This window comes from Eucyclogobius newberryi, unplaced genomic scaffold (genome assembly GCF_026437365.1).
Source record: "Eucyclogobius newberryi isolate DKJ021-1_F unplaced genomic scaffold, fEucNew1.0.hap1 SCAF_1, whole genome shotgun sequence".
NCBI lineage: Eukaryota > Metazoa > Chordata > Actinopteri > Gobiiformes > Gobiidae > Eucyclogobius > Eucyclogobius newberryi.
In genome coordinates, this window is record NW_027315723.1 from 5,590,439 (window position 1) to 5,617,081 (window position 26,643).

Sequence of the window (26,643 nt, forward strand, 5' to 3'; positions counted from 1 at the left end):
CATACCTCAAAAATATACGAAAATGTACACGTGATTAATACTGAGCCCAAAATATACTGCTCTGTCCACCATTTATTGAACATAAGTCGATACACTAAGAATCATAGGCCAATAATCAGTCGATGGCGTTTTTGTCCATCAACATTTTTATTCGTCAACTAATAATGACAGTTTGGGGATTATTAAGGATTTATATGGATTTAGTTTCAGTGCTAGTTTTATCATTGATTAGTGTCTGATTTTTGATACATACGACAACCCAAGTCAGGTCCCCAAAGAGTCTCAGAGGGTCAAATTCGATTGTATGAAACTTTATGAAGAGACGTCATAATATGAATTGCTTCTTGGAAAGTATTTTAAGATATTTACTATTCTAGAACATTTATTAACCAGAAAATCCGATGTTTTTCCTTATAAGACAGTAGCTTCTCAGGTAAGAGAACCGTGAGGGTCTGGGGCTCGACCGCTGCCTTTCAATTTCTAGGGCGGAGGTTAGAGCAGAGAAGTGACGCAAAAAACACGCTTAACCGTATATTACGTAGCCCATGTCAACGAGGCGTGTTCAGAGCGCAGAAAATGTCTCCTGAATCGCGATGACGCCCTTCGTATAACCGCATCTAACGCACGTTCATCACGGCGAGTAGAGCGGACTTTCCTGATCGTTCACTCGGTCACGAGCCGGGTCACGAGCCGGGTCACGAGCCGGGTCACGAGCCGGGTCACGGGCCGGGGTCACGAGCCGGGTCACGGGCCGGGTCACGAGCCGGGTCACGGGCCGGATCACGAGCCGGGTCACGAGCCGGGTCACGAGCCGGGTCACGAGCCGGGTCACGAGCCGGGTCACGAGCCGGGTCACGGGCCGGGTCACGGGCCGGGGTCACGAGCCGGGTCACGAGCTGGGTCCGCCATCTTGAATGTTTTGGAACGGGGGGTGGAAAACGCTACTTCCGCATCCCAATGTGACGCGTTAAAACCTCCGCCTGGGATTGGTCGGTAAATGGATGGCCGACGACGTCATTGGCTCTGACTCGGGGTCCAGACCCTTACGCATTCGAACAGAATGTGGGCGAGGCTGGCGGGTCAGGCAATGGGAGAAGGATGTTGGCCGATGTATCCATGAGTCGAGGTCGAGGGCCTAATCCACACGAGGAGAATGTCGTAAAGAGGTTCTTTCGTTCACTACGATGGAAACAGCAGACACACGTGCAGTGGATCTAAAGGAAGATATAAAGAATAGCACCAGGAAGCACCAGTTTAAAACACCAATGAAAGATGCTTGAAGATGTGAACAAGAGCAACATATTCACAGTTTGAAGGAAAACAAAACGTCGGGCTCAGCTACATTGCGGCTCATGACACTATTTAAATACACTAATTGACATTGGATTTTCTTTTTTCTTAACTTCATTATATTTGAATAAATAGTACTATTGTTTGCGTATTTTTATTACCTCTTTTTTTGTTTTCTTCCTTTGCAGCGGCTCTACTCTACCAGTGATACTAATAAAATGTAAGTACTCAAATCTGCAAAACAGGAAGATTCATTTTAGCAAAATATAAACCAAAATTTGACATAACATGGAGAAAATCCCCCAAAAACACATATTTACAATTCAATATACCTGTAGTCCACACATTTTTAAAAGTCCAAAAGCTCCCAAAAAGTGAGCTTCTTAACGTCCAAAATAAGTGCTATGAAATCTCAAGCACATTTAGAAATTAACCCAAACGTTTGGTTCAGACTTTCTCTTCTTTACGATTTCTAAATGCGACTCTTCAAGTTTGGGTTACAGTCCACAGAACATCGGCAGAAGCAAAGAGGACAAAAAGGTCCATTAAAAAGCATATGTACTTATTTGTATAAGGAAAAAGTCTTATCATTGTGTGTCCATAAAGATAGTAGCTTATGCAAAAACACTTTATTAAATGTCCAGAAGGTTTTTAGTTTGGCCAAAAAAAAAATCCATATATGTGACTAGCAATGTGAACAAATTAGATGGCTTTAAATACTTATTTTCTTCCTTTATGGTTTGTAAATCAGATACTCCAGCTTTTAATCATTAATATGAAAACTCATTAGCTGTGTCAAATAACTGATTTTTCCAACAAAGAGCTATTTACATCAACCATCTGCATTGTTAAAGTCATACGCCCTAAACATTTTCTAATGTTGAAAAATAATGGAATGCCAAAACGTTTTTCAATTCAATATACTAAAAAATAATGACGTTTTGTGTACGTCCATGCTTATGCTCTCTTTGACAAATGAGACAAAGTATTTTTAAAGTATGGTATATTTAGGCCATTGGAGGGACTCAGAATTGTCTAAAACTCTTTTTTTAACAATTGGATAGGTTGAATTAAATGGTCAAAAAAACAAGACTTCAAATAATCTTCAAATATTTTCAGTTTATCTTTAAATAACTACACTTTGTTCCCGCTCAGTCTTGCATGATGAAACTTCAATGACTCAGAAGTGCCCAAGGAGACACTGAATTATTAAAAAAAAAGTAAATGTATTGTATTTAAAGGAATAGAGGTTTTTTGAGTCTCATTTCCTCGTGGCGTGAACAGCCGAGTAGTTCTCCCACATGTCAATCATTCCCTGCGTGCTACTCCACACCTGCAGGCTCGTCCCCAGCATAGCAGCGCGTTTCCCTGGCTGCACATGCGTGGTTGATATGCCGGTGTGTGTTTAGAGAGTTCTTTCAGTGTAAAGTACAACAATGATGACAGAGAAAGACTGTGTTTGAGCTCAGAAGAGACGGAACTCTACGGAGACGAGAGATGCGATGTGTTGCGCTAATAAACAAACGCACGTGTAGCAGAGGGGCTGTTGCGTGCTTCCATAAGGTTTGATGGTAGGTGGCCTCTGGGAAAGAACAGGAGGGTGGGGGCTGAGCATTTAAAAAAAAAAGGGATTAACAGTCGCTTGAGTTCTCAAATCGGCGAACAATCCTCTATCATTCCTTTAAAGTGGCGTTTTCCTCAGCTGTGCATGTTGAATGTCCGGCACGCTGCTTCCTGGTGGTGGTAGTCGTACTTGCTCAGGCCCGGGGGGTAGTATGTGGTGGTGAACATGTTTGAAGGGCCCAGAGCGGCAGAGAAATGGTTACACGTCTCATCGTTCACGTGAAGGTTGTTTTTGTTCAACGTCTGAAAGAGAGAAGATACATGTTAGTTTAGCAGCTGGTAGAAAAAAAGACTTCCTGGTTGGACATGGGCAGCAAATATGACTTAGCTAGAGGTAATTACACTACTATTACCTAGCAACCATACTGAACACAAAATCCATATAAATTACACCAGTCATGATTTGACAATGAATAATACCATAAAACACCTTGAATAATTGTTTAAAATGAAAAGTGTATCAGTTATGTGTTATTTATCTCTATAGATCCACACTACATAGTTCCCTACATAGGGCACTATTTAGAACTCATGCCAAGGAAGAGTCTGAGGGCCATCATACAGCCAAGCCCCCAGAGGGCAAGATGGCGGTGCATTAAAGCCGACGGAGCATGCTCATTAATGTAATAGATCAGTGCATACGCTGTAATCCTTCCTCCAGTTGTATTAGTGAACATAGAGCTGTCGACCTCCAGAGAAAGTAAGTTCTACTCGACTAAAAAAGCTGTTTTCGGGCCGTCCAGGGAATCAGTGCATTGTTGACTTGTTGCTCACGTAAGAATTGGAGATTCTTTACAGCATATTTAGCGACGAGAGGTTTATAAAAGTTTATAAAAAGAGTTAACAAACAAAACAAAAACATTGAGAAACCTATGAACTTTGTTTGTGCTTTTAAATGTCGTTTTGTCATTTTTGCAATGCTTTTATTTTCGTGTAAATGTATTTGTAACTTCATCTTCACGATCAGCTTTGAAAAAGAGATATCGATCTCTGTTTTAGACAGGTTAAAATAAATAAAAAGTAAATCATATAAAGACAATCACATATGTACTGAAAGCTGATAAAAGGGGCAAACTTTGCCGAAACCTTTAACTCCTTCTAGGGGGGAAGTTACTTCTAACAAGAAACACAGTAATTAACACAGTAATTCAAATAAAACGTAAATGTGACTTTTTAGCCCGAAGACTTTTTTTGGACAGGACAGAGTTGTGTGAAAAAGGAATGAGACTGGGGAATGACATGCAGCAAATAGTCAAGAGTCAGATTTGAACTGGCTATGGCCTGCACCTCCTCTCCATTATGAGCGGCACAGGCAAAGTAGAAAAATAGAATCCAATATATTGTCATTGTAAAGACAAATCCAAAATATAAACAAGTATAAAGTTAGTTTAAAGAAAGTCCCTTTTACACGAACAGCAGTAGCAGTTACATATCATGCATTCTTGTGTTTTAAATTGGGATTAGTATTTCCAAAATGTTCTAACTTAAGATAATGTCTACATTTTTGGAAAAACACACTTTAAAAACTATACCTCTGTTTCCAATGAGTTATTTAGGCTGTCAGCACTCGGACTGGACGTTGAAAACATGAATAGGTGACGTGAATGCTGCTAATAGAACCGTGCGCTTGTTATTAACGTCTACCTTAAACTCCATGGGGATGTACTTCTCGTTTTTGGGCGCGGCATTTGCAGGTTTGTTGTAGTTCAGGTGGTTGGGGGTGCTGGGGTGGATCACTGCGGACTCTGTGGACGTCCGGTTCAAATGGTGGCAGTAGGAATAGCCCATAGCAGAGATCAGAGCCGCAACAAAGAAGCTGGCGAGCCCCACTGCGATCAACTGGAACAAAGTGTAGGCTAAAAGAGGAAGGAATATATTAGATGACGATGGGGCTGAACCAGGACTAAACCAGGAGTTAACCAGGGCTGACTAGTACTGAGTCAATAAACCATGATCAGACCAACATTACTGCAGGACTAAACCAGGAGTTAACCAGGGCTGACTAGTACTGAGTCAATAAACCATGATCAGACCAACATTAATGCAGGACTAAACCAGGAGTTAACCAGGGCTGACTAGTACTGAATCATTAAACCATGATTAGACCAACATTACTGCAGGACTAAACCAGGAGTTAACCAGGGCTGACTAGTACTGAGTCATTAAACCATGATCAGACCAACATTAATGCAGGACTAAACCAGGAGTTAACCAGGGCTGACTAGTACTGAGTCATTAAACCATGATCAGACCAACATTACTGCAGGACTAAACCAGGAGTTAACCAGGGCTGACTAGTACTGAGTCATTAAACCATGATCAGACCAACATTACTGCAGGACTAAACCAGGAGTTAACCAGGGCTGACTAGTACTGAGTCATTAAACCATGATCAGACCAACATTAATGCAGGACTAAACCAGGGGTTAACCAGGGCTGACTAGTACTGAATCATTAAACCATGACCAGGGCTGACTAGTACTGAGTCATTAAACCATGATCAGACCAACATTAATGCAGGACTAAACCAGGAGTTAACCAGGGCTGACTAGTACTGAGTCATTAAACTATGATTAGACCAACATTACTGCAGGACTAAACCAGGAGTTAACCAGGGCTGACTAGTACTGAGTCATTAAACCATGATCAGACCAACATTAATGCAGGACTAAACCAGGAGTTAACCAGGGCTGACTAGTACTGAGTCATTAAACCATGATCAGACCAACATTACTGCAGGACTAAACCAGGAGTTAACCAGGGCTGACTAGTACTGAATCATTAAACCATGACCAGGGCTGACTAGTACTGAGTCATTAAACCATGATCAGACCAACATTAATGCAGGACTAAACCAGGAGTTAACCAGGGCTGACTAGTACTGAGTCATTAAACTATGATTAGACCAACATTACTGCAGGACTAAACCAGGAGTTAACCAGGGCTGACTAGTACTGAGTCATTAAACCATGATCAGACCAACATTAATGCAGGACTAAACCAGGAGTTAACCAGGGCTGACTAGTACTGAGTCATTAAACCATGATCAGACCAACATTACTGCAGGACTAAACCAGGAGTTAACCAGGGCTGACTAGTACTAAGTCATTAAACCATGATCAGACCAACATTAATGCAGGACTAAACCAGGAGTTAACCAGGGCTGACTAGTACTGAGTCATTAAACCATGATCAGACCAACATTAATGCAGGACTAAACCAGGAGTTAACCAGGGCTGACTAGTACTGAGTCATTAAACCATGATCAGACCAACATTACTGCAGGACTAAACCAGGAGTTAACCAGGGCTGACTAGTACTGAGTCATTAAACCATGATCAGACCAACATTAATGCAGGACTAAACCAGGAGTTAACCAGGGCTGACTAGTACTGAGTCATTAAACCATGATCAGACCAACATTAATGCAGGACTAAACCAGGAGTTAACCAGGGCTGACTAGTACTGAATCATTAAACCATGATCAGACCAACATTACTGCAGGACTAAACCAGGAGTTAACCAGGGCTGACTAGTACTGAGTCATTAAACCATGATCAGACCAACATTACTGCAGGACAAAACCAGGAGTTAACCAGGGCTGACTAGTACTGAGTCATTAAACCATGATCAGACCAACATTACTGCAGGACTAAACCAGGAGTTAACCAGGGCTGACTAGTACTGAGTCATTAAACCATGATCAGACCAACATTAATGCAGGACTAAACCAGGAGTTAACCAGGGCTGACTAGTACTAAGTCATTAAACCATGACCAGACCAACATTACTGCAGGACTAAACCAGGAGTTAACCAGGGCTGACTAGTACTAAGTCATTAAACCATGATCAGACCAACATTAATGCAGGACTAAACCAGGAGTTAACCAGGGCTGACTAGTACTGAGTCATTAAACCATGATCAGACCAACATTACTGCAGGACTAAACCAGGAGTTAACCAGGGCTGACTAGTACTGAGTCATTAAACCATGATCAGACCAACATTAATGCAGGACTAAACCAGGAGTTAACCAGGGCTGACTAGTACTGAATCATTAAACCATGACCAGACCAACATTACTGCAGGACTAAACCAGGAGTTAACCAGGGCTGACTAGTACTAAGTCATTAAACCATGATCAGACCAACATTACTGCAGGACTAAACCAGGAGTTAACCAGGGCTGACTAGTACTGAGTCATTAAACCATGATCAGACCAACATTAATGCAGGACTAAACCAGGAGTTAACCAGGGCTGACTAGTACTGAGTCATTAAACTATGATCAGACCAACATTACTGCAGGACTAAACCAGGAGTTAACCAGGGCTGACTAGTACTGAATCATTAAACCATGATCAGACCAACATTAATGCAGGACTAAACCAGGAGTTAACCAGGGCTGACTAGTACTGAGTCATTAAACCATGATCAGACCAACATTACTGCAGGACTAAACCAGGAGTTAACCAGGGCTGACTAGTACTGAGTCATTAAACCATGATCAGACCAACATTAATGCAGGACTAAACCAGGAGTTAACCAGGGCTGACTAGTACTGAATCATTAAACCATGATCAGACCAACATTACTGCAGGACTAAACCAGGAGTTAACCAGGGCTGACTAGTACTGAGTCATTAAACCATGATCAGACCAACATTACTGCAGGACAAAACCAGGAGTTAACCAGGGCTGACTAGTACTGAGTCATTAAACCATGATCAGACCAACATTACTGCAGGACTAAACCAGGAGTTAACCAGGGCTGACTAGTACTGAGTCATTAAACCATGATCAGACCAACATTAATGCAGGACTAAACCAGGAGTTAACCAGGGCTGACTAGTACTAAGTCATTAAACCATGACCAGACCAACATTACTGCAGGACTAAACCAGGAGTTAACCAGGGCTGACTAGTACTAAGTCATTAAACCATGATCAGACCAACATTACTGCAGGACTAAACCAGGAGTTAACCAGGGCTGACTAGTACTGAGTCATTAAACCATGATCAGACCAACATTAATGCAGGACTAAACCAGGGGTTAACCAGGGCTGACTAGTACTGAATCATTAAACCATGACCAGGGCTGACTAGTACTGAGTCATTAAACCATGATAAGACCAACATTAATGCAGGACTAAACCAGGAGTTAACCAGGGCTGACTAGTACTGAGTCATTAAACTATGATTAGACCAACATTACTGCAGGACTAAACCAGGAGTTAACCAGGGCTGACTAGTACTGAGTCATTAAACCATGATCAGACCAACATTAATGCAGGACTAAACCAGGAGTTAACCAGGGCTGACTAGTACTGAGTCATTAAACCATGATCAGACCAACATTACTGCAGGACTAAACCAGGAGTTAACCAGGGCTGACTAGTACTGAATCATTAAACCATGACCAGGGCTGACTAGTACTGAGTCATTAAACCATGATCAGACCAACATTAATGCAGGACTAAACCAGGAGTTAACCAGGGCTGACTAGTACTGAGTCATTAAACTATGATTAGACCAACATTACTGCAGGACTAAACCAGGAGTTAACCAGGGCTGACTAGTACTGAGTCATTAAACCATGATCAGACCAACATTAATGCAGGACTAAACCAGGAGTTAACCAGGGCTGACTAGTACTGAGTCATTAAACCATGATCAGACCAACATTACTGCAGGACTAAACCAGGAGTTAACCAGGGCTGACTAGTACTAAGTCATTAAACCATGATCAGACCAACATTAATGCAGGACTAAACCAGGAGTTAACCAGGGCTGACTAGTACTGAGTCATTAAACCATGATCAGACCAACATTAATGCAGGACTAAACCAGGAGTTAACCAGGGCTGACTAGTACTGAGTCATTAAACCATGATCAGACCAACATTAATGCAGGACTAAACCAGGAGTTAACCAGGGCTGACTAGTACTGAGTCATTAAACCATGATCAGACCAACATTACTGCAGGACTAAACCAGGAGTTAACCAGGGCTGACTAGTACTAAGTCATTAAACCATGATCAGACCAACATTAATGCAGGACTAAACCAGGAGTTAACCAGGGCTGACTAGTACTGAGTCATTAAACCATGATCAGACCAACATTACTGCAGGACTAAACCAGGAGTTAACCAGGGCTGACTAGTACTGAATCATTAAACCATGACCAGGGCTGACTAGTACTGAGTCATTAAACCATGATCAGACCAACATTAATGCAGGACTAAACCAGGAGTTAACCAGGGCTGACTAGTACTGAGTCATTAAACTATGATTAGACCAACATTACTGCAGGACTAAACCAGGAGTTAACCAGGGCTGACTAGTACTGAGTCATTAAACCATGATCAGACCAACATTAATGCAGGACTAAACCAGGAGTTAACCAGGGCTGACTAGTACTGAGTCATTAAACCATGATCAGACCAACATTACTGCAGGACTAAACCAGGAGTTAACCAGGGCTGACTAGTACTAAGTCATTAAACCATGATCAGACCAACATTAATGCAGGACTAAACCAGGAGTTAACCAGGGCTGACTAGTACTGAGTCATTAAACCATGATCAGACCAACATTAATGCAGGACTAAACCAGGAGTTAACCAGGGCTGACTAGTACTGAGTCATTAAACCATGATCAGACCAACATTACTGCAGGACTAAACCAGGAGTTAACCAGGGCTGACTAGTACTGAGTCATTAAACCATGATCAGACCAACATTAATGCAGGACTAAACCAGGAGTTAACCAGGGCTGACTAGTACTGAGTCATTAAACCATGATCAGACCAACATTAATGCAGGACTAAACCAGGAGTTAACCAGGGCTGACTAGTACTGAATCATTAAACCATGATCAGACCAACATTACTGCAGGACTAAACCAGGAGTTAACCAGGGCTGACTAGTACTGAGTCATTAAACCATGATCAGACCAACATTACTGCAGGACAAAACCAGGAGTTAACCAGGGCTGACTAGTACTGAGTCATTAAACCATGATCAGACCAACATTACTGCAGGACTAAACCAGGAGTTAACCAGGGCTGACTAGTACTGAGTCATTAAACCATGATCAGACCAACATTAATGCAGGACTAAACCAGGAGTTAACCAGGGCTGACTAGTACTAAGTCATTAAACCATGACCAGACCAACATTACTGCAGGACTAAACCAGGAGTTAACCAGGGCTGACTAGTACTAAGTCATTAAACCATGATCAGACCAACATTAATGCAGGACTAAACCAGGAGTTAACCAGGGCTGACTAGTACTGAGTCATTAAACCATGATCAGACCAACATTACTGCAGGACTAAACCAGGAGTTAACCAGGGCTGACTAGTACTGAGTCATTAAACCATGATCAGACCAACATTAATGCAGGACTAAACCAGGAGTTAACCAGGGCTGACTAGTACTGAATCATTAAACCATGACCAGACCAACATTACTGCAGGACTAAACCAGGAGTTAACCAGGGCTGACTAGTACTAAGTCATTAAACCATGATCAGACCAACATTACTGCAGGACTAAACCAGGAGTTAACCAGGGCTGACTAGTACTGAGTCATTAAACCATGATCAGACCAACATTAATGCAGGACTAAACCAGGAGTTAACCAGGGCTGACTAGTACTGAGTCATTAAACTATGATCAGACCAACATTACTGCAGGACTAAACCAGGAGTTAACCAGGGCTGACTAGTACTGAATCATTAAACCATGATCAGACCAACATTAATGCAGGACTAAACCAGGAGTTAACCAGGGCTGACTAGTACTGAGTCATTAAACCATGATCAGACCAACATTACTGCAGGACTAAACCAGGAGTTAACCAGGGCTGACTAGTACTGAGTCATTAAACCATGATCAGACCAACATTAATGCAGGACTAAACCAGGAGTTAACCAGGGCTGACTAGTACTGAATCATTAAACCATGATCAGACCAACATTACTGCAGGACTAAACCAGGAGTTAACCAGGGCTGACTAGTACTGAGTCATTAAACCATGATCAGACCAACATTACTGCAGGACAAAACCAGGAGTTAACCAGGGCTGACTAGTACTGAGTCATTAAACCATGATCAGACCAACATTACTGCAGGACTAAACCAGGAGTTAACCAGGGCTGACTAGTACTGAGTCATTAAACCATGATCAGACCAACATTAATGCAGGACTAAACCAGGAGTTAACCAGGGCTGACTAGTACTAAGTCATTAAACCATGACCAGACCAACATTACTGCAGGACTAAACCAGGAGTTAACCAGGGCTGACTAGTACTAAGTCATTAAACCATGATCAGACCAACATTACTGCAGGACTAAACCAGGAGTTAACCAGGGCTGACTAGTACTGAGTCATTAAACCATGATCAGACCAACATTAATGCAGGACTAAACCAGGAGTTAACCAGGGCTGACTAGTACTGAGTCATTAAACCATGATCAGACCAACATTACTGCAGGACTAAACCAGGAGTTAACCAGGGCTGACTAGTACTAAGTCATTAAACCATGATCAGACCAACATTAATGCAGGACTAAACCAGGAGTTAACCAGGGCTGACTAGTACTGAGTCATTAAACCATGATCAGACCAACATTAATGCAGGACTAAACCAGGAGTTAACCAGGGCTGACTAGTACTGAGTCATTAAACCATGATCAGACCAACATTAATGCAGGACTAAACCAGGAGTTAACCAGGGATGACTAGTACTGAGTCATTAAACCATGATCAGACCAACATTACTGCAGGACTAAACCAGGAGTTAACCAGGGCTGACTAGTACTAAGTCATTAAACCATGATCAGACCAACATTAATGCAGGACTAAACCAGGAGTTAACCAGGGCTGACTAGTACTAAGTCATTAAACCATGATCAGACCAACATTACTGCAGGACTAAACCAGGAGTTAACCAGGGCTGACTAGTACTGAGTCATTAAACCATGATCAGACCAACATTAATGCAGGACTAAACCAGGAGTTAACCAGGGCTGACTAGTACTGAGTCATTAAACCATGATCAGACCAACATTAATGCAGGACTAAACCAGGAGTTAACCAGGGCTGACTAGTACTGAATCATTAAACCATGATCAGACCAACATTACTGCAGGACTAAACCAGGAGTTAACCAGGGCTGACTAGTACTGAGTCATTAAACCATGATCAGACCAACATTACTGCAGGACAAAACCAGGAGTTAACCAGGGCTGACTAGTACTGAGTCATTAAACCATGATCAGACCAACATTACTGCAGGACTAAACCAGGAGTTAACCAGGGCTGACTAGTACTGAGTCATTAAACCATGATCAGACCAACATTAATGCAGGACTAAACCAGGAGTTAACCAGGGCTGACTAGTACTAAGTCATTAAACCATGACCAGACCAACATTACTGCAGGACTAAACCAGGAGTTAACCAGGGCTGACTAGTACTAAGTCATTAAACCATGATCAGACCAACATTACTGCAGGACTAAACCAGGAGTTAACCAGGGCTGACTAGTACTGAGTCATTAAACCATGATCAGACCAACATTAATGCAGGACTAAACCAGGAGTTAACCAGGGCTGACTAGTACTGAATCATTAAACCATGACCAGACCAACATTACTGCAGGACTAAACCAGGAGTTAACCAGGGCTGACTAGTACTAAGTCATTAAACCATGATCAGACCAACATTAATGCAGGACTAAACCAGGAGTTAACCAGGGCTGACTAGTACTGAGTCATTAAACCATGATCAGACCAACATTAATGCAGGACTAAACCAGGAGTTAACCAGGGCTGACTAGTACTAAGTCATTAAACCATGACCAGACCAACATTACTGCAGGACTAAACCAGGAGTTAACCAGGGCTGACTAGTACTAAGTCATTAAACCATGATCAGACCAACATTACTGCAGGACTAAACCAGGAGTTAACCAGGGCTGACTAGTACTGAGTCATTAAACCATGATCAGACCAACATTAATGCAGGACTAAACCAGGAGTTAACCAGGGCTGACTAGTACTGAATCATTAAACCATGACCAGACCAACATTACTGCAGGACTAAACCAGGAGTTAACCAGGGCTGACTAGTACTAAGTCATTAAACCATGATCAGACCAACATTACTGCAGGACTAAACCAGGAGTTAACCAGGGCTGACTAGTACTGAGTCATTAAACCATGATCAGACCAACATTAATGCAGGACTAAACCAGGAGTTAACCAGGGCTGACTAGTACTGAGTCATTAAACCATGATCAGACCAACATTACTGCAGGACTAAACCAGGAGTTAACCAGGGCTGACTAGTACTAAGTCATTAAACCATGATCAGACCAACATTAATGCAGGACTAAACCAGGAGTTAACCAGGGCTGACTAGTACTGAGTCATTAAACCATGATCAGACCAACATTACTGCAGGACTAAACCAGGAGTTAACCAGGGCTGACTAGTACTAAGTCATTAAACCATGATCAGACCAACATTACTGCAGGACTAAACCAGGAGTTAACCAGGGCTGACTAGTACTGAGTCATTAAACCATGATCAGACCAACATTACTGCAGGACTAAACCAGGAGTTAACTAGGGCTGACTAGTACTAAGTCATTAAACCATGACCAGACCAACATTACTGCAGGACTAAACCAGGAGTTAACCAGGCTTGAACTAAAAAGAGATACTTACTTCCACAGTTTTGGTCGTCTTGTCCAGGTAGAATGACTACAAAAGAAAAAAAAAACATTTAGGAACGAATCATCTAAATACATACATCTAAATCCTGCGACAAGTTGGCCACTGTCCAGGGTGTACCCCGCCTAAGGCCCGAAGTCACTGGGATAGGCTCCAGTCACCCGCGACCCCGAAAGGGAACAAGCGGTAGAAAATGGATGGATGGATGGATCATCTAAATACAGCTTTATGAATGGTGACCTGTTTTGCTCAGCAACGCCAGTCACATTTTTTGTGAAGGGGCAAACAAGAATGGAAAGTCAGGGGCCACTTCATTCTATTCATCAAGTTCTCCAAATAATAATACCACAAATGACCCCAGAATGACACAAAACAAAATATTCAAACACCAAGAATTGTTAGGAGGCTGAAGACCAGGCCTTTGTATGTGTCCATGTATAAGCAGCACATGTCCGGGGCAAAAGAGGACGTCTGCTCACACTAGTTCACTGGGATTATTCTCTCCACATTTCCTCCCATGTCCTGGCACTTCCCCTGTGTAAAAGCTTCATTCTCATAACCCTAAAACCCTAAAAACCCTTTAAAAATACCTGTAAAAAAAGAAAAGAAAAAGCACATTTGATCAATGTTATTATCAATAAACTATAGTCCTGAACGTGACAGAAAAAGCCAAGTTTACCCAACAGCAGCACATTATAATCACAGATAAAAGATACATGCTGAGAGTTGTTGGATTTCAAGTTGAGTTTTTCAAGTGAATGACATTAAACACACAGACTTGCCTGAAAGTATCTCCTTAGTGTGAAAGAGCCTTAAGACAAAATGATAATATTAAATAAGTGGCTAATAATTCTTATTTTGTGTTGAAAATTGCCTATTGTATGAAAATAAATTATATTTTCAACCATCATTGTGGTATCAACATTGGTAAATATTGAGCCTTTTCCTTTGTAACGAGATCGAGTGTGAAATGTTTGTATCTTGGTAAAAGAACCTGGAACTTCGTGGGGTTTGCAGGTCCTGGACTGAGACACATTGTTTAAACAAAGTCCAGAGTCTCCACAGCTCCTGGTTCGGAACTGAAGCCCGTTCTCATCGCAGTCTCCCCAGTCTGTCCACTCAGGCCAATCTGAGAGAACACAGAAAGAAGAGGGAAAATAAGAAATGACTAGGATTAAACTAGAACTAAACCAGGTCCAGACTTAAGTAAGACCAAACTAAGGCTAAAGGACTTAAACAGGGCAATAACTGACGTAAACCAAAGAATACTGAGACGGGAACTGGACACAAACCAGGACTTTCTTTAATAGTAAGAAGGATTATGCCTCTTTTGTTTACATTGTCTGTCCATTATGTTCAGTGCTATACAAAGATTTGTCCCTTGAGCTGTAGAAAAAGAGTCGATCTTTACATAGAATAAATGCCTTCTATAATCTACAATCTTAAATATGCTTTACATTAGATGTAAAGGTCAATTTGACACATTTATGTTGTATGGTAAGGTTTTGCTTTTATTTTGGTAACTTCCTGTGTAACCGGAAGTCTACTTGACACTAAGGAAAAGCCGCAAAGAAAATTGAACAACGATAAACGGACAAAACACGGACAAAACACAGACAAAACACGGACAAACTCAAGGATCTAGCAACAGTCGACAGGGGAACAAGGTCTGTAGTTAAAACGATTGTATTCATGAGAGATTTGAAATGTTTAATTGACGAATATGTTGGGAAATATTGTACTAATGTAATGAGCTAGAAATACGGTGATTTACAGCCAAAATGTAATTGTTTTTTAGTTTGTTCAGTCTAGCTCTTACGTTAGTTGAATGACAAAGAAAAGGAATCATTAAAGGACATTTAACCATCAGTTCTGGCCTTCTCAATTCGACTGGACGCTACATTAGAAAAGTACTTAAAGTAATCACTCTGCCCTGTTAATGCGCCCTCCCCTTTCTATGTGACGCCCCTCTCATTTAAACAAACCAAGAGGATCTAAACCCAGACTTCCTTTCAGCACAAGGGTACATTATGTCATTGTGTACCTCTAATAACATGTTCTCGTACCTTCACAGTTGTGGGTGTTGCAGAGGGCCTCTTCTGTGTGCAGCCCGATGCAGATGTCTCCTCCCTGAGCAGGAGCTGGGTCAGAACAGGCCCTGGTCCTCTGGAAGTGTCCCCCTCCACAAGAAGAGGAGCAGGACGACCACGCCGACCAGCAAGACCATCCGCCATTCACTAAAATAACAGGGAATCAACGGTATTCGCTGATACATGTCTCCGACGGGTTTAAAACCAGTAACACAATCACAATTAACAGATGTCATTAGCTGTGAAATATTGAGAGCACACAATCTCCTGACATTGTAGGATCTGGCAACCCAAAAAGCGGAGCTCATTTGGCTTTCTGATGGGATAACTGCAGTAAAACTACCGTATTTTCTGCACTATAAGGCGCACTGGATTATAAGGCGCACTGTCAATGAATGGTCTGTTTTCTATCATTTTTTCATATATATAAGGTGCATTAAGCAAAACAAAACGTGTACCACTCAAAATTGCTTTGAGGTCAGTAAGCACAACCAGGAATCATCCACATAAGGCACAAATATACTGGATTATAAGGCGCATTGTCATTTTTTTGAAAATTAAAGGCTTTTAAGTGCGCCTTATAGTGCGGAAAATACTGTAGTTTATATTGACGTACCTGGGCAGGGCTGCAGTGCACAGTCCTGGTACTCCACAGGTGAGCCCACACAGGCCGAGGGGTTGGTCCTGCCCTGAGGCGTGGAGCAGAGACGTTTCCGAGTCCGGAAGCCTCTGGAGCAGGGCCGAGAGCACACGGACCACGTTTCCCACAATCCCCAGCGAGCGCCCTGCGGGATGATCGGGGACCGACCGCTGGACTTAACCAGGTCCTCAACCAGAGCTGAGAGAGAGCAAATATGTCAAAGGGACACTCAAAGTCTGTCAATATCTGTTAAGTTAATATGGACATTTTAGGCTGACACCAATGTTCTACGAAAAACTTTGTCTGATAACCGATATTAGATATTACTTGTGAATATTGACTGATCCTGAAAACAAAAAAATTATATTTTCACTGATCAACTTTTAACCATTTTCTTGTGAACCCCCTCAACCGTTCAATAAAGTGACATACATTTTAATTTAGTAGTAGAAACAATACTACAGGTGTACATAGTTATATTTGATGTGGTACTATCAGTTGCAGAAGTATCCATAGAGCAAACCCACCGTCGGTCTGGCAGGCCCCCGACCCATCGTTGGGGCAGTAGCGCGTCTCCGTCTTCTTTTTGCCCGACTGCAGCAGCTGTGGTTTGGGCAGCAGAGCGCGGCAGGTGTACCTGGACCTCTGCTCCAGCCGGGACCCGTCCTGGCTCACGTTCACTGGGATCCAGGGGGTCCACGGGGTGTTCCTGCGCACCTCCGGACACGCCTCCAGGTTACAGGCTCGGTACTCCTGAGAGCGGACAGGATACAGTGAGCTCACGTGGGGTACCGATGATGTCTCATGAGCGTAAGTGTGGTCCCCTCACTGTGGCACATCCCGGGCAGCTGCTCCCATTCTCACAGGTCCTGCTCCTGGAGTGGACCCCTCCTCCACACTCTGAGCTGCACTTGGCCCAAGGACTCCAGGACGTCCAGGACACAGGCAGTGGACAAGGTCTCCTCTCATTGCACAGCCTGAGGAGGAGAAGGTGAATGATCAAACAACTGTGTGGCAGTAAGTACACTATTTGACACAATTCATCTTATTCCGGAACAGGGCGTCGCCATTCCAACTAATCCTTCTTCCGGTTGTATTAGTTAACAAAGGGCTGCTGAGCTCGGGAGGAAATAAGTTCTACACAGACTTGACTTGTTGGTCACATGAACATTGGAAATCAATCTACTTTATAGCATATTTTAGCAGCAAAACCTTTCCCTCATTCTCCATTTAAACCAATGGAGTTTCATCTGGACCGGATGTGAGGGAAAAGTGGGCGATGCAGAAAAGGTCAATAGCCTCATGGAATTGGATGCAATTAAGACAAGGGCTGTCACAGTCATTGACAATCACAATTCAATTTTACCCAACTAAATACAGCGTTAAACTCGGTCGAACCCAGAACCAAACCAGGTCTACCCAGTCCGACCCTAAACCAGGTCTATCCCGGTCTCACCTCTCTTCTCGTCCCTGTCCCACACAGACTCGTCCTCCGTGTCGGGGCGAGGGGTTGTTACACGACCTCTGTCTGACCTCAAAGCCGATGCCACAGCTGCTGCTGCACTGGCCCCACGATGACCAGGGCGTCCAGCCGCCGTTTCTGTGGACACAGGGAAAATTAAATGAACAAGATGAATAACAACAATAATATCTAAGGAAGTCACGATAAAAAGTTACAATTATTGTGAAGGAGAAACATCATGATTTAATGAGTATTACCAAATACCAAGTGCATTTGAGATAAATCGATTGGTTGGCTAATATATCTGCCTTAATTCCCCGCCAGAAGCTGATATTTTATTGGCCGACACGCCTCCTGATCGTGATTTGACAGTAGAAATGCCCAATAGGAGTCTGGCGATGATTTATGGACTTGAAAACAGCCTGTGTTACTGAGGGGCCTCTCCAGGTCCAAACACATGCATTTATTAGGTCAATTGGCAACTGTAATTTGGCCCTAGTGAATGAATGTAAGAGTGAACGGTTGTCTGTGTGTCTGTGTCTCTGTGTTAACCCTGCAACAAGCTGCCCCCTGTCCAGGGTGAACCCCGCCTACGGCCCAAAGTCATAGGGATAGGCTCCAGTCTCCCGCGACCCCTAATGAAAAATGTGCAGAAGATTCTCAGATCAAGAAAACCTCAAGGAAATGCAGAATGTTGTCACTTGAAGGCGAGAGAAGATTTTACAACCAGGATTCATCAAACCGGCGTGAATGAAACAAAATGCAACTCTGGATATGTTTTTGATGAGGGAATAATGTTAGAACATCGTTAAAAGAGGGGGAAAAGGCCATTATATGTGTCCTTTAAACTTTATTAAAGGACACATTTTGTACCTTTTTTTGGTACAGTTAATAATCAGAATTATTATAGATTCAGAGGTGATGGTCCTGTTGCTATGTGGGCAATGGGGCAGAAGAAAGGTGAAGCTGAAATGGAAGGATGAAGGAGGAGAGAAAGTTTTTATATGACTTTGTGAGATGTGATTGGTTTAGAGGCAAAGATAGCGGGCTGTGATTGGCTTTTCTACCTTTTTATAAACAAATTGATTTTTAAAGAACAATTCAGAAAATGAGCACTTTGATTTCAATACAAAATGGCTAGAACAATAGGGAAACACGTATATTAGAGGTTCAACTGTACCTGGAGCAGTTGGCGACCTGTATAGTGGGCCCTCTGCACTCCTCTCCTCCACATCGAGCTGAAGGACCATCACATGATCTGGACCGACACAGACACAGACTGGACCCGTCCCCATCGCTATGGGAACAGGACTGCCACTGTGCCCATGGGCCAAACCCGCCATCTTGGGTTAGATTTCTCACCTACACACAGCGAGCGAGGTGTTAACACGCACACATTCACTCTCCTGTAATGAAACAATGTGCATTCAGAAACTCAAACCATCTGGAACCATTTCACTGCTGCTTCTGACCTTAAATCTACAGTTGGATCAAACCCTTCTGACCCACGGCAGCACTGAGGCTTAGGCATAAGCCAGAGACATCATCATCATATGTAGGTCTGTTTCAGCCAGGCCAGAAAGCATTTTTCCCAATGTAAAAACAACACAAAATGTAATCAAATAATAGGTAGTCTCAGCACCCCTATGCGAGCCAAATTAGACCCTCTGTAGCACTAGGTTTGGCCCGCGTGCCACACTTTGGGTACTTCTGGCTCAAACAAAGGTTGTATTTTGTGATGATTTTAGCCTTTTTGGAGATCATGAACTTTTTTGGCTCAAACCGTTGGCTCAAAACGGCGGCCATGTTTGATGGCTGGAGCAGAAACTTGGAATGGGAAAGATTTTGCTTCCTTTTATCATCTCTTTTATACATCTGGCAAAGCACTGCATGGTAGAGCAGCAGTTTGCATGTTCTCCTTGTGTCTGTGGAAGTTTCCTCCGGATGATCCAGTTTCCTCAACCACAAAAACCTCTCCTGAAGAAGAGATGTTCACAGTGGAACTTCATAACATCAGCCCAGGGGGAAGTGGAACCTGGAAATTAGCACTTTCCTTAGTACAACCTGGCACAAAGCATCTCTCCTGTTAATGTACCGTGTGCACTGTGCCTGTCTCAATAAATAAATACATAAAAAAAAAAGATTTCTCAACTTGCACTTTGCTCAATCAGCTTTCTTTAAGTATTAGTCTGAACATGCCACCTTTTTCCGATCGTTTTCAGCGAGAGCAATTCCTAGATTGATGACGATTAAAGATAAAGATATCAGTCTGGCCTCAGATTTATCACCGGTAAAAACCTTCGGGTTATTCAGAGGTTCAGAGGCCTACAGGATATATGGAGAACAAGCATACACCACACAGGAAAGGCCCCACAAAATCTAGTGTTTACTATATCGACCTTTAATCGATCATTAAAAAATTTAGAGCATCATTTTGGGGCCTCAAAATGTATCAAGTAAGCATTTTTTTATCACATCTTTTTTTGAATGAAAATATTTGAGTTGTAGAGTATTAAAAAGTGTTTTTTAACGAATTACAGATTCATCATTCAGCTCTTTATTTATTGCAGCTTGTGAGTTTTAGTGATAGTATTCATTTAGAAAGGGTTTTACAGTGATTCTCTGGCTTTAGGGTTCAAGCATTCTCAATAATACTGTTTACACTAATATATTTCTGTGGTAATATATTGCACTTCGTGACAGGCCTCACTGGGATTATCTTACTGTGAGGCTGAAGACCAAACTGCCATGCACTCTTCATCAAAAGGTTTGTTTTTCTACAGAGCGAGATGAGATCATACTGAGTTCATACTTGCACAATCACCACATCAAAACTGGGACTAAACCCAGATTTAAAGGACAAATATTATGAATTATTTGTATTGTCATTAGCCTTTAAAGATGCTCTTGAGCAGCTTTAGTTTGGCATCTCCTGTTTAAGAACAAACTAAAATGTTTTATGTAACAAACTAAATTTGGATGCATGTGGGAATTACACAGTTTAAGATAAACATTTCAACGCATGTTTCAAGCCGGCCTCTCTCTTCCGGGTCTAAGCACACAGTTGTAGAGACCGTGATTAGACATTCACAGAAGGAGTCTGGCTGACTTAAAAAACAGCAAAGAATATTCTGATCACATCACAGATCGAGAAAATGTCAGTTATGGAGGAAATTTTTGTGAGTATTTTTGGCGCTCGCAAGGGGGAAGATTTTGTTGACCCATGTTTCATCAAACAAGTGTGAATGAAGCTAAATGCTACTCCGGGTATGTTTTTGATGAGGGAACAATTTTAAAATATGGTTAAAATCTCAAAAAAGTCCATGTTGCATAATATGTGTCCTTAAGATGACGATTTAAACCAGGACTAGACGAGCCGGGGCTAAATCAGGACTAGAACAAGACCAAACCAAGTCTACATCAGGCAAATCAGAGCCAAACCAGGAAAAGCGACTTGAAATCAGTAACAGTAGTGTCTTACAGGGCAGTCTGTGATGTTCTGGATCCACTGGTTCATGTTGGAGCTTTCCTCAAACGTGGTGCAGCGTCGTTTGAGCCGGTCCCAGCCACAGTACGGGTCCCGCGCCTCCACACACTGCCTAATAAACACCCACAGTCATTACAATTACAACATACAAGTCCTTTTGAAGTGCCCGCCTTATCTCCTGTACCTCTCTGATGCGTGGCTCGAGCACCTTTCCAAGGGGATCTTCACCATTCGGTCGCTCAGCCCCACGAACAGCGAGCGGTCACTCTGCAGCAAACGGATGCTCCTGATTGGTCCGCTCAGCCCTGGTGGGAGGGGCCTGAGCTCCTCCAAGTAGCAACCCTGAAGCCTCTTGTCTGTGGTGGACAAGGCTTTCAGGATGGTCCCGTACTCTGCAAGAAGAGGTGGTAGCAGTTACATTAAAAGTAGCAGTAATTGTAGTAATACTCGTGCAAAAAACAGTGGAAATAGTAGTAGAAGTAGTAATAGCTGTAGTTGTAGTAGTAGTAATAGTAATAATAGTAGTAGTTATAGGTGGTACATGTGTTTCGAAAGTCTTGACTAAGTTTCAAGTCTGTGGCTCATAAGTCCAAGTCTAAGTCCAAGTCCTGTGCTTTGAGTGTCCAGTCCTGTCAGGTCTTTATACAAGGCCTGTACCTGGGGGCCCTGCACTATACCACGGATACCTGTCTGTGCTCACCAGTGCCGATGTACATGACATGGTAGAGCCTGTCCCGGCCCTGAACCACGTCCACACAGAGGCAGGACAGGCGTACATTGTCCTGGGTGAGCAGAGGATTTACTGTGAGCGGCTGAACCACGTCGTTCATCAGAAACAGCCTTTGAGCGTCCTGAAGACTGCGCTCCGTCAGGTTCTGCCCCGGCCCGGCCTCGTCTAATGTCCCGCACTGAGAGACAGAGAACAATACAGGGATAAACATTCATCTTTTTAATGGAGAGGTCCACAGCAGTCCTAAAAACAGCAGGTTTGGAACAGAGTTCAGACTTTGGAGCAAGAGTATTTTTTTGTGTTTGATTTTTATTAAAACATGATTTTTTATCATTCCTAACAATCAATGATAAGCATGTAGCGATACAAGAATGTGTTTTGGAGAAATATAAAAAGTTTAGTTTTAGCATAAGAAGCAGCAAATTATCATTTAAGGATTTTTATTTTTCAAAACTGCCTTGGTGACATTTTAGAACCCTCCATGTATCACTTTGTTTCCAAATGTCCTCATTATTCCAGTAAATGGTCACAAAGCAGTGAGAGAGTCTGAAAAACAACAGCAACACCCTTGTGCTCCCCTCAACGATAGTGCACGGGTTAAAAACACTTTTTCTTTTTGAACGATTTATGTTTTAAACATAAAACAAACAAACACTCTAAATAAGTTCAAACACTTTTTCATGTTGTGGAGAGTTCAACTACAGACGCCTGCGGCTCACGCAGACGGTCTGTAGTGTGAGGAGAGTCCACCAGAACCAGACCACATGATACAGTTTACATTAGAGGGGTCCAAACTTTTTTCACCAAGGGCCGCATTTTGAAACGTATACGAGGCAGAGGGCCACAAACAACTGGACAATGTCGAATTTGTTGAATGACAAAGTGAATCATTAGAAATTTTGCATTTGATGTAATTGCGATGAGCCTCCACACCTTTAATTAGACCTGGAACATTAATATTACCGGTAGGTTGATATAACATCAATATGCCTGAATTTTCCCAATTTCAGAGTAAAAAGTACTAGTTTTTGTTGCTTGGGCCGACATAGCAGGAAGCTGGAGGGCCAACAAAAATTGGTCTGAGGGCCGCATTTGGCCCCCGGGGCCTAGTTTGGACATGCCTGGTTTACATGAATTGGATCAATTCACAATTTTGGCAACATTTTTAAATTTGTTTGTTTATATTTTATGGTATGCATTTTAAACATAAACAGGGATTGAAAATGACAAAACTAAGTCATTTTACAAGCTTAGCCCAAAAGCATTACAGTGCAATTTCACCAATACAGACTTTTTAACACCAATTCTGCAGTGTAAATCCCATCAATCACAACTGATTATTTTTCAACACATATCCATCCATCCGTCTTCTGCTGCTTTATCCGGGGCCGGGTCGCGGGGGCAGCAGTCTGAGCAGGGACTCCCAGACTTCCTTCTCCCCAGACACTTCCTCTAACTCCTCCGGGGGGATCCCGAGGCGTTCCCAGGCCAGCCGAGAGACATAGTCTCTCCAGCGTGTCCTGGGTCTTCCCCGGGGCCTCTTCCCGGTGGGACATGCCTGAAACACCTCCCGAGGGAGGCGCCCAGGAGGCATCCGGAACAGATGCCGGAGCCACCTCAGCTGGCTCCTCTCGACGTGGAGGAGCAGCGGCTCTACTCCGAGCTCCCCCCGTGTGGCCGAGCTCCTCACCTTATCTCTAAGGGAGCGCCCAGCCACACGGCGGAGGAAACTCATTTCGACCGCTTGTATCCGCGATCTTGACCATAGGTGAGGGTAGGAACGTAGACCGACCGGTAAATAGAGAGCTTTGCCTTTCGGCTCAGCTCCCTCTTTACCACAACGGTCCGATGCAGCGACTGCATCACTGCAGCCGCTGCACCGATCCGCCTGTCGATCTCACGCTCCATCCTTCCCTCACTCGTGAACAAGACCCCGAGATACTTGAACTCCTCCACTTGGGGCAAGGACTCCCCACCCACCTTATTTTTTCATCAGGCTTTTTAAATGATTTGACATAAACTGGACCTGCTGAGTTCCCTTTCTCGCTGAGCAGTCTGAATGAGATCTTAGTTACCTGAAAGTTGGGGATGGGGTTGGGTGTGGGTTGCCAGGCGGTGCGGGGGTTTTCCTGGAAGCGGAAGGGTCCGTTGAAGGCGGTGGTGATGGAGCTGAGGTTGAAGGCACAGATGGCCGACGCAGACAAACTATTTCTAAGGAAACAAGGAAAGCAAATACATTGTTAATTTAGTCAGCGCTTCATTATTCAATTCGTCAACAAGTCAAATTTCAAATATAAGTAATATTTCGATTCAAATAATAAAGGTTGATAATAAGATAAGATAAGATAATCCTTTATTGTCCACACATGGGGAAATTTCGGTGTTGCAACGCAGTAGATACAGAGGGAAAGGACAGATAACTTATAGGAAGTTTGATAGAAGAAAACTCTTATTAACAAAACTCATCTCATATCTTAATAAGGAATGGAGGGGAGAAAAATAGATAAAATAAAATAAAAAGATAAAGATAAAAATAATAAAATGAAATAAAATAATAAATTAAATTAAATTAAATAATTATAAATAAAATAAAATAAAGTAAAGTAAAAATAGCTAGCATGAGACTAAATAATAAGGCAAGGCCAGGCAAGGCAAGTTTATTTGTAGAGCACATTTCATACACAAGGCAATTCAAAGTGCTTCACACAGCAGGAAAAATGCATTCAAATCACAAAGAAATTACAGAAATACAATAAAATTAACTAAATTAAAAATTATCAATCCAACTGATTTTCTAAACTAATAAAATCACAAACAAAAGAGCCAGCTAAACAAAACTGTTTTTAGCTTAGATTTGAACATTGTCAGAGTAGAAGCCTGTCTCACATCTTCAGGAAGACTGTTCCAGATTTTAGCTGCATAAAACTGAAACGCAGATTCCCCATGTTTTGTCCTGACTCTGGGCACCCGCAGGAGGCCGGTCCCTGAGGTCCTCAGAGTCCGAGATGGTTCATATGGCACTAACATATCCAAGATGTACTTTGGTGCTAGGCCATGGAGAGACTTGTACACAAGCAGAGCTGCTTTAAAGTCTATTCTCTGAGCCACAGGGAGCCAGTGCAGAGACCTGAGAACAGGACTAATGTGATCATACTTCCTGGTTCTAGTCAGGACCCGAGCAGCAGCGTTCTGGATGTACTGCAGCTGTTTTACAGCTCGTTTGGAGAGGCCAGTGAGCAGGCCGTTACAGTAGTCTAATCTACTGGAGACAAACGCGTGGATAAGTCTCTCTAAATCTGGTTTTGACACTATATTTTTGATTTTGGCAATGTTTTTTAGATGGTAAAAAGCTGCTGATGTTATTGATTTGACGTGGCTATTAAAGTTCAAGTCTGAGTCCATTATTACCCCCAGATTTCTAATTTGGTTTGTAGGTTTTAGAGCGAGACTCTGGAGGTGACCGCTAACACTTTCTCTTTGTTTCTGTGGGCCAAAAACGATTATTTCAGTCTTGTCTGAGTTCAGCTGGAGAAAGTTGTTTTGCATCCACAAACTGATCTGTTGGATGCAGTGACAGAGTGAATCCACTGGTCCATAGTCACCTGCCGATAGTGAAACATAGATCTGAGTGTCATCTGCATAATTGTGATAGGACACATTTTCACTGCGTATCAACTGACCCAACGGCAACATGTAGAGGTTGAACAGAAGGGGACCCAGGACTGACCCTTGGGGAACTCCACAGGTCAGGGTCATGTGGTCTGAGACACAGCTACCAATTTCAACAAAGTACTTCTTGTCTTCCAGATAGGACCTTAACCAGTTTAGGGCAGTGCCAGTGATGCCCACCCAGTCCTCTTGTCTCTGTAAGAGGATCCCATGATCGACAGTGTCAAAAGCAGCACTCAGATCTAACAGAATTAAGACTGAGGCTTTGCCCGTGTCAGTGTTCAGGCGGATGTCATTTGTCACCTTGACAAGAGCAGTCTCAGTGCTGTGATGAGGTTTAAAACCTGACTGAAAAACATCAAATGAGTTGTTTATTAAGAGGAAATCTGTGAGCTGTTGGTAAACAACCTTTTCAAGGACTTTGCCCCAAAATGGCAGATTAGAGATGGGCCGGTAATGACTCAGTACTGCGGCATCAAGACTGCTCTTCTTTAGGAGAGGCTTTATGACCGCAGTTTTCAAAGACATTGGGAATGTTCCAGATTGAAGCGACATGTTAACTATGTGAGTGAGTGGTGCTAACAAACTGTTCAGCACAGACTTTAGAAATTTGGTGGGTAACACATCAAGGCAGCATGTAGATGAACTCAGACTGGTGATGATCTCATGGACAGTTTTGTCAGTTACTGGTACAAAGTGAGTTAGCTCTAAGTGTCTTGGTGGTTTTAGGGTAATTTTTTGCATTGTGGGATTTATAGCTTTTTTAATGCCCTGAACTTTGTCATTAAAGAATAATGCAAACTCATTACACTTGGATGTGGAAATGAGTTCTAACGGCAGCTGAGCTGGAGGGTTTGTTAATCTGTTTACTGTGGCAAACAGGACACGCGAGTTGTTACTGCAGCTTCC

General features: G+C 42.7%; 1 protein-coding gene across 1 annotated transcript in view; it reads right to left on the reverse strand.

Annotated features, from left to right (window-relative positions):
- Positions 1–2,970: 2,970 nt before the first annotated feature.
- Positions 2,971–26,643, reverse strand: part of LOC140359757 (semaphorin-5B-like) — a 57,383-nt gene continuing 33,710 nt past the window's right edge. Inside the window, exons 9-21 of the mRNA XM_072444956.1 lie at positions 24,141–24,276; positions 22,036–22,243; positions 21,520–21,727; positions 21,330–21,447; positions 19,029–19,210; positions 17,843–17,986; positions 17,216–17,363; positions 16,914–17,139; positions 16,363–16,584; positions 15,723–15,893; positions 14,651–14,785; positions 4,558–4,805; positions 2,971–3,156 (exon numbers count right to left, since the gene is read on the reverse strand). Of these exons, the coding sequence (XP_072301057.1) occupies positions 2,989–3,156; positions 4,558–4,805; positions 14,651–14,785; positions 15,723–15,893; positions 16,363–16,584; positions 16,914–17,139; positions 17,216–17,363; positions 17,843–17,986; positions 19,029–19,210; positions 21,330–21,447; positions 21,520–21,727; positions 22,036–22,243; positions 24,141–24,276 (2,314 nt within the window). The 3' untranslated portion in view covers positions 2,971–2,988. The remainder of the gene's footprint in view (positions 3,157–4,557; positions 4,806–14,650; positions 14,786–15,722; positions 15,894–16,362; positions 16,585–16,913; positions 17,140–17,215; positions 17,364–17,842; positions 17,987–19,028; positions 19,211–21,329; positions 21,448–21,519; positions 21,728–22,035; positions 22,244–24,140; positions 24,277–26,643) is intronic.